Source organism: Aulostomus chinensis, chromosome 8 (assembly GCF_037954235.1).
Source record: "Aulostomus chinensis isolate RoL2024-O1b breed Wild chromosome 8, RoL_Achi_v1.0, whole genome shotgun sequence".
Taxonomy (NCBI): domain Eukaryota; kingdom Metazoa; phylum Chordata; class Actinopteri; order Syngnathiformes; family Aulostomidae; genus Aulostomus; species Aulostomus chinensis.
The window spans coordinates 23,394,126-23,409,956 of NC_141327.1; the positions used below are offsets into that span (position 1 = coordinate 23,394,126).

Sequence of the window (15,831 nt, forward strand, 5' to 3'; positions counted from 1 at the left end):
TCTCAGTTCAACTTGTGCGAGGAAGCAGTTGAATGTAATATATACAAGCCATAACGCACATCAGAGTGAGAAGGAAGGAGGGCTTTCAGGAAAGGGGCAGACTGGAGGGGCGTCAGGCTCCCAGATGCCCCTGCCCCTGTCCTGTATGTTGCGTGTGTGTGTGTGTGTGTGTATGTGTGCGTGTGCGTGTGCTGCTATGCCCTAGAGATGAGTGTCAGCAGGCGGTGCCTGTGAGGGGTGGGGGGTGTGGGGGGGGGGGGGGGTTGATGTTTCCAAAGGGGGCCCAGTCTGTTACCAAAGGGAGGTGGAGATTTACTATCCCACCCAGTCAAAGTGTCTCGCTGGTGCTCTGACACACACACACACACACACATGCAGAGATACACGAAACCTCACACAATACGCACACACACATGCACACACTTCAGCACACTCACTCAGATAAACTCTCCACAGGAAACTCTGAGCCATAATGCAAAGGCACCTCAGAGCAGACGGGTGCATTGCTCAAACCAAGTGGGATACGCTGCAGCTTTGATAGTGCGTTAATTACTCATGTGATGTGATACAGATGTCTGGGGGCTTCAGCCGAAAGTTTGCCTGACGGTTTCCAAGGGGGCCAGGCAGACATTTTAGAAGCGGTAGGTGAAAACCAAACGTATTTATTATTTATGGATAGATCAGTTTGTGTGCTGTCACAGATCCCAGTAGTGTCATGCTGATGCTAAACTGTGATGCTACTTGAAGGGCTGGCTGCTAAATAGTTCTTTGTGTACTTGGTGACAGCTGGGACTTTGAACAGGAAGAACTCTGGGCTATAAGAGTTGCCTGCACTGTGACATGATGCAAAAGGTTTCACTATCAATTTGACAGTTTTAAACTTTACCTACTCTTTACAAGGACTTTTGTTGCATGATTTAATCTGCTTTTGCCCAAAACATGTTCCCTTTTTTTTTCAATCTATGAAGTCATGAGAAAAATCTGAGCATATTTCTTCACTGAGAACCAAAAGAATCTGTGAGGAAGCCAAGCTATTGTTTTTTTTGTGGATTTGGCTTTTCACGAGGTTCTTATTCTAAACTTCATGTTTGTGCTGTACACTTGACAGGAAATCAGCCCTGCAGCGCTTTTTTTCCATGTTGTTTTTTTTTTTTTTTGTTTTGTCTTGTAACCTCATGTCTAAACCTTTCTAAATTAGATACAGAAGAAGGGAGGAAATCATTCAGTCCTAAACCCACGCAAGGGGTTTATTGTCAGATAAGAAGACCTAAAGTTTCACTTCATCTTCCAGGAGTAACTGAGCGACAGAAATGCCCAAAGCACTCATCAGCTTTATCCTCTGATTGCGCATCTGTGGCCCCTTCGCAAAGACTTTTTGTAGTCTTGAGCAATTTTGTTGAACTTTTTAATCAAAATTTTCTCTCCTGCATTTTAACAGATAAAATGCAGTTTTTATTGTGAAGTTGCAAGTTTTCTTTTTCCAAAGTACCTTTTCTGAAAAATGACCAAATGTTCCTGTTGCTATTTGTTCTCTTCCCTCACCAGTGATATATTGGGAGTGAAATCAAAGCGCCGAATCTGTTCCATAATGGGTACCCCAGCTGCACATATGTTGCTGCTAATGGCCTGTATGGCGGCCAGAGGAATGTGCCAGATAAACAGAGCTGGAGCAGTGGACGACTCGCTCCCAGGATTTCTCGTCCACTCCACCCTCCAGTCTCCCGGTTTCCACAGCACCGTCAGTCCTAGCCCGGAGCCTGGCTTCTTGCTTGGGGCCACAGGAGCTGGCGTACAGGCTGTGGGATCGGGTTCTCCAAATGCATCTGCAGGAATGAGGCCACCTCCAATGTGTGTTACAACTACCTATATAAAGTCGTATTTTAAGTACATCAACACTATAATTTCAATTATAGTGTTTGTGGTGGGCTTGGTTGGCAATGCCACCCTGTTGAGGATTATAATCCAGCACAAGTGCATGAGGAACGGGCCGAATGCCCTCATCTCCAGCCTGGCACTCGGGGACCTTATTTACATCACCATTGATTTACCCATCAATGTATACAAGGTAAAGTTTTCTTCACATTCCACCTCTGATTGCATTCAATGAAAGTCTCCATTTTATTTCACATGGCCAAGCTGCTGAGTGTCAGGTCTCTCTGCTGATACGACGAAATGCAGCAACAATGGAGGTGATACGCAGATAAAGTGTACGGGGGGGGGGGGGGCAGGGAAGTGGGGAGGGTGTGCAAATAGACGGGAAAGTGTAATCAGTTGGATGCCTCCCTTCTCGTGTGGGCAGATTAGTGATGAGAGGAGCAGGGATATGGTTGGCTTAAACAAACACTGAAATCATTCTGTAGCTGCGCATGCCAGTGGCCTTGTGCTGATCTGAGACATTAGTCATTGACCCTTATCTGCAGCCTTTAACCCCCCCCCAAAAAAAAATCACTGCTACCCAAGTGAGATAAATCACTTTAAGTTCACATCTGGATTCTGTTTTCATTAAAAAAAATATTAGGAATGATTTGTCGTTTTGTTGGAATGGGTCATTCCAACCATTTGTTATGGGGTATGATGAAGATTAAATGTTGCCTTGGGATCAGTCGCACTTGGTGTCACGCTTAGGACAGGAACAAAAATGATGGCCAGCAGGAGTGATCCTTCAATCTGATCCCACGAGACTCTGTTTCATGAGAGAAACAAGAGAAACCACCTGTGCAGGAATAACTTTGAGGTCACAGTCCAAAAAGCACATGTTGAAAGAAAGAAACAACAATCAAACACACAAAGACTCACAAACCATTCTGAAGCCCTGCTGTTCACTTCCTCAAGGCTGTGACAGTGTTTCCAAAAATATTCAGCTACTTAAACTCTAAAAACAGTGACGTGGGCTCCTTTCCTCTATTCTACTCCTGGGAAACTTTAACAGCACAAGTAAACATAAAACGCCAGGAAGCAGCATTAGGTTCTTCCTTTGGCTTCAGATATGTGAACCCTTTTTTCTTTTTTAGCTCTTGTGATATCCTATTGAAGGAAAACACCTCCATAGTGGATAAACATCTTTACTGACGTGATCTTGACTTATTTTTTCAAAGGCTGAATTGTTGCTAAATCGAAGGCCCGCAGTGGCGTGTTCGCAGGATGTGAGAATTCAGCAGATATTTTATTATAAGCACCCAATGTTTTCGTGTCACACTCCTGCTGACGTTAAGATGACGCTCGGTGGTTGTTCATGCACTTCAGTCTGCAGGAAAATCGCCTCGAGTAGATTTTAATGTTACCTGCATGCATTCAGATACCAAACCGGTATTAATAATCAGCTCCATGAAGACTCTTAAACACTAATCACATTGCAATCAATTAATGCGGCAAAGATAGAGATTTAATGAGAAGGATTTTATGGATGGCATAAATGTTGAACATTTCATCTTGTTACTTTTAATTTAAACTCAATTTGGTGTGATGATTGTGGGTTGTTTTTTTTTTTTTTCTCCTCCAGCTCCTGGCGTCACGTTGGCCATTTGACTACAATAATTTTGGCCTTTTTCTGTGTAAGACAGTTCCCTTCCTGCAGAAAGCCTCTGTGGGCATCACAGTCCTTAACCTGTGTGCCCTCAGTGTTGACAGGTGAGTGACGATGCATTCCACACTGGTCACATCGGTAGCTTCGACCCGTGAACCAGGTCAAGTATAAATAAATGAAGTTTAAGTTAAGTTTACAACAAATGAATTGTGTGTGTGTGTGTGTGTGTGTGTGTGTGTTTGTGATTATCATAGCTATCCACTTAGTCTGCATGGTGTTGCTAACACAGCACCATGTGTGAAAAGAAAAAGTCCAGGTTCTTTCTTTCTTTTTTGGTTTAACATCATTGGGAAAAAAAATAGAAGTTACAAAACGTCCAGCCTCTATTCATCTTTCCCTTCATTTATCACAAAAGAAAATGCAATTTTGAGATGCAGAGATACACTTATGAGGGAAAACATGAATGTTTTGGTATGAAATGTGTTATGAGAAGGTCAATAATATATGTGCATTAGCGATGATTATTTACAGGATTTATTTCCCATGACTTTCCCCATGTATTTAAGGAAAATGTTCGTTTAGGAATTTTCAAATTCCTTGAGTTTTCCATGAACCCTGTATTTATGTTTAGTCTATTTTTGTTTCTTCATTGTTGGACACTCGTATGATGGGCTGAATACTTCTTAGCGGAATTATGTTGAGTCATTATTTTTACAATATGAAGTATCTAAAATATGCACCGAACATGACGTCAGCTTTAGGAATTGCCTTGATCGCAAGTGTACTATGAAGTTCATTTTTAATACTTTCAGTGCCTTTAATAGAAGTTCCGTAATGCATAAATAATGATCATGGAGTGCTGAAGCTCAGTGTCATCTCACTTTGTACACTAGACACAACTTTAGAGATAAGAGGAGCGCGTCTGACTCCGGCTCCAAGGTTCAACTGAGCACACATACTTAATGACCTCTATTACGAGAAGAAGGCTGCTGCACTGCTGTACAGATGTGTTCAAGAGCAGATGTTCGCTGTTTGTTTTCAGGAAATTTGTAGACGAGCGTGTGTGTGTGTGTGTGTTTTATGGGGACATACAGTACATCTACTCTTACAGTCACATTGTGAGGATAAAAATCAAGTCCTCGTAATGTACATTCTAAGAATTTTTTGATAAGGTGAAGGTTCGTTTTAAGTCTGAGTTATTGTCAGTCTCCAGGACACAAATATAAGTCAACATAATATTCTCTTAGGTAACAGAAGAACTGTTCATTTGTCTGTGTGTATGTGTGAGCGCTATACTTGAGTCTCTTTTGCATCTTTTCAATGTTGGAGGAAGAGAAAAAGGTGGATACATTACCACTTAGTAAAATATAAATGCCGCCATGTTGTTCAACAGAGAAATTCAAATGTGTCATGAAAAATATATTGTTTTTGCCATAAAATCTTGATGCAGGATTTTACTAAAACATTTCGACAAGTGGTTTCCATTAATGAAACAAACAAGCAAACAAGTATTCAGTGCATAGGAAACACACGCCAACAGACAGACCTCTCTGCCAACATGGGCCAGTCTGTTTGGAGGCTTCACAAAAATATAAATATTAGATATTTAAAATAAACAATTGATCATCTCTCTTCATTAATTCTTAACATTTTGATAGTATTTGCTGACTCTGCAGTTTGTTGTTGCCATGCATAAAGAAAAAGTGTTAGCTTTGTCAGTCTTAGGAGAAAAAATGATGGATTTCTTTCTGGATTTCTAATTAATTGATGATAGAAGGCAACTGCTGTGTCTCTGTTTCACTTGATATACATTTTTACAATCACGTGCTATCAGATTCCATTTAGCTTCACAATTCACAATCATGTGTTTAGTAATTTAAAATTTCCTGATTTCACAAATTTGGGTTTGTATCTTTACTGTGACACAGGTACAGAGCTGTTGCATCCTGGAGCAGAGTGCAGGGAGTCGGCATCCCTCCATTCACCATCATTGAAATTGTGTGCATTTGGGCTCTGTCCCTCTTCCTGGCCATACCAGAGGCTATCGGCTTCAACATCGTGCCCTTCAAGTACAGAGGCGAAGAGATGCGCACCTGCATGCTTTACCCCCAATCTACCTTCATGATGGTAGGTTCTCCTCCTTATATCGTTTTTTTTCTTCTTATATTCCTTTTTTAAATGTTCTATTGTGTTTCTTGTACTCAGGCCAAGATGTGCTTTACAGCACTTTGTGTCAAGGTAGTTGCTAAAGAGAATTGTTGAAGTTGGAAATAAAGAGACGAAACATTACCAAACATGAGATAGAAGTCACACCTGCATGAAGATAAGCAAAAAAAATGCAACTTTGGCTTTCCATTCTCTTAATAGCGCATCTTGAGCGTGTTTTTGGCCAGTGACAATGCAGATGTGCTATTTTGGTTTGGAGGTGCAAATAATCTTAGAGTGTAAGTTCGGCAGATAAATCGCCTGCGACATTTCCTCGAAAAATAGAATATAACCGAGAGACACTTGTGTATGTACCACTCAAATGCTCCTTTCGAGCCAAGCAAACATTTTTTAGTGTAAAATCACATAAAATAAGTCTGGTTGGCTTTCTCCTCTAAGACGCAGCTGATAATTGTGGGTCTTTTCACATCCTTGAAGCACATAATTGATTGCAGGCCAAGTGCAATTACTGAGGCCTGAAATCTGAAGCCTGCAGCTGAGCCACATGTGTGGATCTACTCCTTACCCAGCAAAATGGAGTAATATGTCTCAGATATTAGCACACCATAGAGAAACCTAAAGAAAACAAGCCTTTAAGATACATTATAGGAGAGGAATGAAACATGTTTAAAAAAATTCCGCTTCCATTTCATTACAATGAGCGTCAGTTTGGATCCACAGCAACTGTGTACGTGTTGAAATGCAGTTGCTAGCGCTCCACTGACTGAGTGACTCATGGTGGGTTTTGTTTTCCTCTTCCTAGCTTCCTCTCTCTTTTTTGCCTCTTACAACATCTGTATAGAGAATTCTGAGATCATTACTTGTACCTGAAAGCAGCAGTACAAGCTAACAGGAAGGAGGTTTGTGCACGGTCAGCTCAAATTACATAATGCAGGAAAACAGAGCTCGGAGAAGGAATAAAAAAGAAACCATTCTGTTCATAACAAGTCTTTGTGTTATCTGAATGAGGTTGAAATAGACAGTTTAAGATACAAATGCTGCACAATGTTGATTTAAGCATATAAAACTGCAATGAAGTACTGAGCACAGTTTATTCTTTTCATTACTGACTGAAAACATCTTGTTTATTTTAACCGAATTTTTTTTGTGTGTGTTTTAGAGTTGATCAGGGTTTTTGTTGTTTTATTTCATTGAACTTTTCTTTGGAAGTGGTGTAGCTTATACTTAGAGTAGAATGTTGTCTTTGACCACAGAGAGCCAGGTGGTCCCGTTATGTGCAGTCTAATTTGTGGTTCGTTTTCAGACTTCATGCCATACAGAGCGCACATGTAGCACTGACCCTCATTAGCATTGGAGTGCAGGGGTAGTCTGGTGGAGATTTAGGTCAGGTTCACTTTCAATGCTCAGAATGCTTGATTTTCCCAAAACAAATGAAAACTTTTCAACTATTTCTTCAACAACACAAAATAACAGATGTTTTATTTGGACAGCAAATTGCTAAAATTCAAAGAGAGAGTTCTATTTTCTCATCTTAGGAAGTAGATTCATAAAACTGTTTCATATGGACTGACATTATTCCAGATCTTAGCAGGCAGGAAAGATGGCAAAATTATGTGGAAGGAGGATGAAATAGATTACAGGAGTGTGAAGGGCATCATCAGAGGGGTAACTTTAAAAAAAAAAAAAGGCAAATTTAGGCTTACGCTTGCGCATGTTTCTTTGTAGTACTACCGGGATGTAAAAGACTGGTGGCTGTTTGGCTTCTATTTTTGTGTACCACTGACCTGCACCGCGATCTTCTACACGCTGATGACCTGTGAGATGCTCAACCACAGGAAGGGTAGCCTCCGGATAGCCCTCAGCGAGCACCTGAAACAGGTAGGACAACACTTGTAAACAATGTCACAATAAGAAGCTTTTAACACTGCCTATAAAGTGCACTTTGGGGGTTGCTGCCTTTTTCTTGAACCCTCTCTTGACCCGTGAGACTCTTGCCCCAGTACTGAATCCTCTCTAATGCATTAACCCCCCACCCTCCACCCTCCCCTAATCCCCCTTGACCTTCTGCCCTCCTTTAAAATACCCTGTGTAAAGGGCAGAAGCAGTGCTAATGGTGTATTTGGAAGAGGTGTAACAAAAGGTGCAGGGCGCATATTGGCAAAAAAGCAAAAACATACATACACAACTCTCATATTAAAACAGCAATGATCAAAAGCAGCACAGAACACTGCAATTTTAAGCAATTTAAACAGGCCAGAACACCTGTACAAGATGGCAGCGACAGAACCCACAAGACTGAATGTACCATTAATAAATTTGGGATGTGAGGATACCAAAAATGTTGGCAGTTGCTCCCAATACCTCTGAATTAAAATGATTCTCAATTCCAGTTTCCACACAGCAGCATCACATTTTAAATACATTTAAAAATAAACCACTGACTGCAAACACAGAGTGTGACTTGAAGGGGATACTTGTCACTAAGTTGAGGCATCGACAAACATTTGACATCCAGTCTTAATCAGTAAATGTCCCCAACACTCGTGTTACGAGAGCAACATACAGCAGCTGCTAGATTCAGAGATAAAAAGCTAACTGGAACTGGAACTGCACTCAGACTCTGGCTTCACTCGTGAGCCAACGTACTCTCATCCTCATGTGAGGAGATCCACTGAGCTTAAGAAACAGATCCCCATCTCACACACACAATCTCTCTCTCTCTCTCTCTCTCTCTAATATACACACTAACGCTGCTGTAGCACCTTTCTCAGTGTGTGTTTATCTTCACAAGCAGACCTGATGTTGCAGCCGCCGCTGATGATAACGACCCATATCTCAGTTCATATCAATGCAAGCAGTACCACTGAATAATGATAAAAAGTAATAATAATAATAAATCTGAATTATACAATGCTTTGCAAGATATTCAAAAATCCGTTTTACAAAAGGAACTAACAGAACAAAAACCAACAATGTCAGCATCACGTTTTTAGCGTTGACTTGGCATCTAAGTCTCGGCTTCTGTGACACCCGGTCTAAGTATCTATGACTGCCACGCCGTCTCTTGCGTTTGATGACCTGTTTACCGTGATCTTCCCTTCTTTTTAGACATCATGCCAAGCTGTAACTTTTTTGGAAAAATAGGTGCATTTCCGGGTGACTGTTGCTCCGGATTTCAAGATGAAGGATTTGAAAGCAAGGAACTGAAGCAGAGAATATTTTAATAATTAATGATGGCAGACGTCAGTCTTGCAGCACTTATATTTGAACCTGTGGTGATACCAGTATCCAAGCCAAAAATATGACCTCTAGTGTTTTTCCCACACACAAACTGCTCTCCAGTTATAGTATAGCAGGATTATATAGGGTGTTTACTTTTGCAATGGGAACATGTTATCTATAGCCACTTTTTAATGGTCAAACAAGACTATCTCAGTCAACAGTGTATCCTCATGTAATGGAAGAGCATGATCTGTTGTTTCTCTCTGCAGAGGAGGGAGGTGGCCAAAGCCGTCTTCTGTCTCGTCCTCATATTTGCCCTCTGCTGGTTCCCGCTGCACCTCAGCCGGATCCTGAAGAAGATGGTTTATTACCAGAACGACGAGACGCGCTGTGAGCTGCTCAAGTAAGTCACAAATGACTTAGAGTGTGCGTATGCACTGGCACTGTTGTTTAGATTTGGACTTTCTTTGTTTATGTAATTTTGAGCAATTGAATAAATATATACAAAAATGTGTGAAGGTCAATTTTGAAGAGATCTGACAGAAAGAAGGTTCGAAAAGCACCCAAAGTTTAAATGGACATTGTGGTGTTCTGTTTAAAACCATTACAATAATTTTTTTTATTGTGTTTTCAGTTTCCTGCTGGTCATGGACTACCTTAGCATCAACCTTGCAACAATCAACTCCTGCATAAACCCCATAATCCTCTACTTTGTCAGCAAGAAGTTCAAAAACTGCTTTAAGGTACAGTATCTCCAGACAACTGATAGATAAAAATGAACTCTCACACACACTTTTTATCGCTCTCGCGCGCACACACACACACACACACACACACACACACACACACACACACACACACACACACACACACACACACACACACACACACACACACACACACATTCTAATTTATTCTGCCCAGTAAAGCAAATAGTGAACTCAGCCTTTTTTCATGAATCACAGGCTACGATGGCAAGGACATTCCATGATAAACACGTAAAAGCATTCTGGTGATTTATGTATTCGCTTTGTTGGCTGAGGTCACACGCTGCAAAGGTCTGTCAAAGGGACCTGGTCTGGAGATAAACCATGTCCCAAGTTTGCACATTATGGAAGGGGGTGGGGGTGTGCAATCCAGCTAAGAGCTGCACGCATGGAAAAACCCTGCTGACTGCTCTATTGATATTTTCTCTTTCCTCCCTTCACATGTTTTTCAAGTCGTGTTTGTGTTGTTGGTGCAACTCTGACAACCAGCAAAGCAGCATCGGAACCAGTATCCAGTATAAAAGCCCCGAGGCCAACAACCTGCCAACTGACCGGAGCATCAGAAAAGACAGCGACTGATCACACACCTGAGGAGTAATTTTTTAAGCTCTTAAATATATCCAGCAAGCTCTTCAAATGCAACTAATCCTCTCTACATAGTACTCATCAATACTTATGTTTTCGTAGAAAATAGACAACTCAACTACTGAGGCCATAAAATGAATTTGGCTGACGTCAACAGGAAAAGACGCTATTCCATGTACACTGAAGTTGCTGTGACCTCTCAAGTGCATTCGACTTCCTTAAAAAGACCTCTTGTCTTCCTACACCCACGGACAGTGACGCTGTAGCGTGAGAGAAAAATGGGAAGAGCGGAATCAGGAGGATGCTTTAGCAGGATGCAGCTGTACTATAAATTACGGTAAAACTTCAATTAATAGCCCAAGATTTTATTTGCGTAAATCACCAAACTAGGCAGGATTATATTTTGGACGTGCATCTAAAGGAGACGGGCAACAGATGTGAAATATTATCAAATATTTGGCCTATATCAAAACACCAGTAGGCTACCTTACCATAAAATTAATTAACTGTGCAAGATAAGAAAAAAAAAAGTTCAATGTAGGCTATGTCGAACATTTAACATTTATTAGCAAATACAAGCTAACGTCAGCATACTAGAAGTCAGCCAGTAGTAAACAACAGGCTGTACTGTAAGTATCATTGCACCTGGTCAGAGTCACATTACACCCATCAGTGTCTGAGCGATGCAGCCGAGCCGGAAGAGAAGTGTTCTAGCTTTATCCAGGAGAGGGGAAGAAGCTGCTGCTCAGGTTTTTATGCTGGCTACATACATGTTGGCTCTCCAAGTCCTGCTTGGTTACATCCTGCATCTTGGCTCCTCAACAGCGGAGAAGACCATTTTAAGGGCTCCAATTGATTAAAAAAAAAAGAAAAAAGAAGATGTTCAGTATCATTATGGATTTACTTTGCGAGAAGTTAAAGAATTTCCATTAAGTTCCACGCTGGATTCTAAAACTGCTGAGTATATATTCCCTCCAGACTGGATTATAATTCAATTCCCAAAAGAGGTATGCTACTTTTGTTTATTTAAAATAAACAATTGTAAGGAGGCTTCTAATTAAGACTGGGTCTAGTAACACCCAGCCAGTAAAAGGGACTGCCGTCCATTCGGGACTTGGTTGTTAATTGAAGTTTCATGGTCTCAATTAGCAGTCAGGCTTGCTATTCCTGTAAAGGGCAGCACTTCTGGGAAAGATGCACAAAGCTACGGGAAGGAAAAGACAACTGTTCACTGTCAGAGGGAATGATGGCAGATAAGTACACACCGTTCCCATGAGTTACAGCGTAAAACAGGAAAGTGTGTTACTGACTCAAGTAACATTTCATTTTCCAGTGAACATGCTGGTGGTTGTGTAGACACTCATTATTCATTTAGCTTCTCTGTGGCATAAAGTGAGGAATATTTTTGAAATTAATTTGCTTGACATGTATGGTTTCATCCTCTGGTTTCTTCAGGTCTGTATGGACCAGAGATATGGCTCGCGATAAAAAGTTCTATCCCTTGATTTGACATCCACGTGATATTAAAGGACCGGTGTGTAGGACCTCGTTCCATCAAGTGGACACCTCACTTCACCCTGTTTCTTTCTGAGAGTTTAGGAGACTTACAGTTGTCCAGATATGATCCTACATTTGTAGAAATTTTACTTTACCACTCAAAGGTCAGAATGGACGCCAGGCAATTACACAACAGCCTAAGCGGGGAACTTCCCATTTATATTTGTTGAATATCTTTAAAACTATTCACAAAAAGTACCAAGCGCATCTGTCTGTTTTCATTCTCCAAATCTTCGTCAAAACTTGCTATTTTTAGCATCGAAGTTGCTACCAGAAGGCTAGCTCGGGGGGGGGGGGGGGGTTGTTATTTCACCAAGCAACTTTGAAAATGGCAGGGCGCCAAAAGCCGGGAGAGAATGTTAACTGAAATCCTTCTCAAATGACAAACTTAGAGTGAAAATTCAACAATTCTTAGTTTCAATAATACAGACATAGTTTCACATATTCTATTCAATTTCTGCCAAAAAAAAAAATATAAAAAATTCTACACACTGGAAATTTAATGCTTTATATTCCTAAAATGAAACATTTCACAACTGAGACATATCAGGCCATGTCAAATTATACTGGAACGTAATCAGCATGCTTGTAGGTTTTGGACCGGTACAACAGTATTTCATAGCACACGTCAAACAAATGATAAACATGAAGTAATACAGGTCTGAGAAGAATGAGCTTTTTTTTTTGGTTGTTTTTTTTTTTTTACAACACTGTGAATTTTGCCAGACATATTCATCAATTATTGTGACATTTATGCTTATATAACCTATGGGAATATTGCTTTATTGAACTGTGGCCACTTTTATAAAGTGTTTTATTCTGTAAAAAGTATTTTACTCAAACTCCATTTCCGGTGTCATGGCAAGGGCAGAAGAGTCTCTGAGTTGTGGTTAGCTCTTCAGTTGAATAAACATATGATCAGAAAATAAACAAAAATCTTACCATGGATTAAAAAAAAGAATAAAAAAGAAATCAAATTTTATTCTGAAGTTAAAATTTGATAAACTAAATGAATATCAATTTTTTAAAATTTCCTTATTATATTTATACTGTTTATTTCATTATCATTCCACATAAAGAATGGTTTATTTTTGCAAATGAACTCTACATTTTACAATTATTTGCCTTCTCGCTGTGACTAAGATGAGAGGATTGATGCTGCTCTTACAGGCCTCAGTATCTGTTAACAGAGGAGCCACAGCCTTCCAGTTAGCTTAGCTTAGCTAAACAGAAGAGGAAACAACTAGCCAAGTCTGTCCTAACTGAAATCAGTAGCTCTAGAGCTCACAAATGCTGCGTAAAAAGAGACAATTTGTGTTTTTTGCTGTCACTTAATGGCAGAACCCCCAGTGAAGTCCATTCTTTGTGCATTTTACAGATGCTGGCAGATGGATACTGTCACTGAATTTGGCCAGAGCCAGACTTCCAATCTTTAAGCTCAGCTAATTGCTGCTAGCTGTACGGACAGACAAGAAGCTTGATAAGGTTTTTCTTATCTATTTCCCGGCAAGAGAGCAAATATGGAAACCTTAATCCAAAGACTACCAAAGAACTATACTGCCTTATTTGATACGTGAATATATGTAAACTTAGATGTATTTGAGCGTGTGTCAGCATGTGATTGACAGTGACGTGCACACTTAGTCACACCTCATTTGTTGGAGTGTTTTGCACATTGTATACGGAAGAACAGGTCATATATGCTATTTTTACCACTACAAATCAAAGCCATTCTTAATAATCTGCAAAAATATGTTGTTTTTTTTCCCTCATTGTTAAGCCCATGTTACTGCTGCTTATACCAATAAATTCATTCCCACCTCTAATATAGGGAATACAGTCATTTATTTCATCGTCATATTGATTTCCTCAGATGTTGAGCGCCCCCCCCCCCCCCCCCCCCCACACACACACACACACACACACACACTTCCTCCCTCCCCGTTTTCCATCTGGGTCTGCGAGGCGTCTGGGAGTGATTTCAAGCACACTGTGACCTGCGTGGAAACTGAGCCCCCGGGGCAGTTGATCTCAAGAGAAGATGTGAGCAGCCATGATGGGAACTTGATACTTAGAATTTACTTGACATGTATGTTGCCAAAAGAGGATCAAGGACAACTAATACTTACGCATATCTTTGCTTAAGTTGGCAGGAATTTATGTATTCTCTCTCAAAAAAAAAAAAAAAAAAAAATCAAGAGAGAATTAGTGACACGAGTGTTAGGAGCGCGTTTCAATAAGTGTAACAAATGTTTTGTTCAAACTGATAAGATAAAGTACAAAAGTAAAATAAGGAATTAACAGCTGGAAACTTCTCTGTATCTGCATCAACTGCTGTGACCAAAAGTCTCATTAACCCAGGATTTCACTCTGTCCTGCTCAAAAGGAGACAACTACCAGAACCGTGTAATCCTACAAAACACATCCAAGAACAACAGAACATCGTAGCAGCAAACGCTTTTCTTGGATATCTGCTTGTTTTTGTTTCAGTGGCTCGGTGATATGTCTGAGCTTGGTCATAAACTTCATGAAAAAACTCCAATACGGCCAATATGAAATCACGTGATTATCAGCCTGCAGAAACCACAAAGAAACCGAGAAATCCTCGAAGGTTGTTAGGATATATGGAAACATACCATTATTTCATGTAGCAGGGAATTAATTAAAAAAAAAAGGCACTTATAATATTGGGATATAACATATGAAGAGTTTTATGTGAGAAATAAGTAAAGAGAATCAGGGTGGAAAAAGAATGTGTGAGAGGGGAAGAGGGAGGAAACTCTGGATTTTAGTTTTGTGGAATTTGGTGGGAACCTTTTTTGTTGCCAGCAGTGAATTGAATAGAGATTTAAAAAAAAAAAAAGGGGGGGGGGGGGCTACATTAAAAAAGAGAGAATAAGTTAAAGCTAAGGGAAGGGAATTAAAGGAATCAAGTCCATTAATTTTGTTCAGGCGAGCAGCAATTTTCTGTTCAGCTAAACTTATCTATGTTACTTTTTTAAAAATCTTTTATTACATTTCTAATATTTTGATGATATTTCGTGAGCGTCTTGCGTAGGTCTGAAACATCACACGAAAAATACAATATATTTGACAAGTCACAAAATTATTAACATGCTATCCACAAAATCAATTAATGCTGTAAATAATTACAAAGTATGTTTTAATGACTAATTCAGTTATCTAAATAAAATAAAATAAATGGATTAATCACATATAAAATGAAACCTTAGGAATAAAGGTATTTCTTCGGGGTATACGCATTTGATTTGTGTAATATGAGGAAGAGAAAACTGCCTTAGAATATATTTGAGTGCAATAACAATATCGAGACATGTGAATAATACAAATTACTGCGGGACAACAGCAGCGATCTGCTCGCTGCTTGTGTCAGATGAGGTAAACTTGATCTTCCTGCATTTTTGTCATCAAGGAAACACAAAAAGCAAAGTCACTGTCCAGCATTTTATCATTTCAACAAGCATTAAATCCCGAATGACTCATCTTTGGTGTTCAGTGGTCAGTGGTGAAATCTGCACCGCTGAAGAACAATATTAACTGATATGGGAAAAAAACTACTTGTTTGTTTTTTTTGGTTTGGGGCTTATATGCGCCATTATTTTTAATAAATGTGTTTATGCAAATTAACAAAGATGATTTCTAGGCCTGGCTGGTATTTTAGCACAGAAAAACTACAGCGAGTGTGTGAGCTGAGGGGGTGGGGTTTGACAGCTCCTTTTTGCCCCGGGGCCTTGTTGCAGGTTAATCTATCCCCGAGTGTCACCCAGTGTGACTCAGTGAAGCTCTGAATTTGTCATGACTTGTACTTCTAAAGACTCAGAGCAACATTAAGTACAGCTATGCTACAACTGTTGCTCTTATATAACAACTCTTCTTGCTGTTTGACTTTGGAAAAACTTCTTCTGCTCCATCTCACTTATGTTGTTGTTGGGGAACAGAAGAACTGAAGGGAACACCCTCAGTGAGTCTGAACATTTCCTGACACAAAGG

The 15,831-nt window shown here is 40.0% G+C and overlaps 1 protein-coding gene across 1 annotated transcript; it reads left to right on the top strand.

The window, feature by feature from the left end:
- Positions 1–379: 379 nt before the first annotated feature.
- ednraa (endothelin receptor type Aa) lies at positions 380–13,646 on the top strand. The gene is made up of 8 exons (XM_086211769.1): positions 380–641; positions 1,546–2,065; positions 3,500–3,627; positions 5,452–5,650; positions 7,415–7,567; positions 9,181–9,314; positions 9,546–9,654; positions 10,132–13,646. The coding sequence occupies exons 2-8, from the start codon at positions 1,589–1,591 to the stop codon at positions 10,255–10,257; spliced, it is 1,326 nt and encodes a 441-aa protein (XP_086067895.1). The 5' UTR covers positions 380–641; positions 1,546–1,588; the 3' UTR covers positions 10,258–13,646.
- Positions 13,647–15,831: the final 2,185 nt, after the last annotated feature.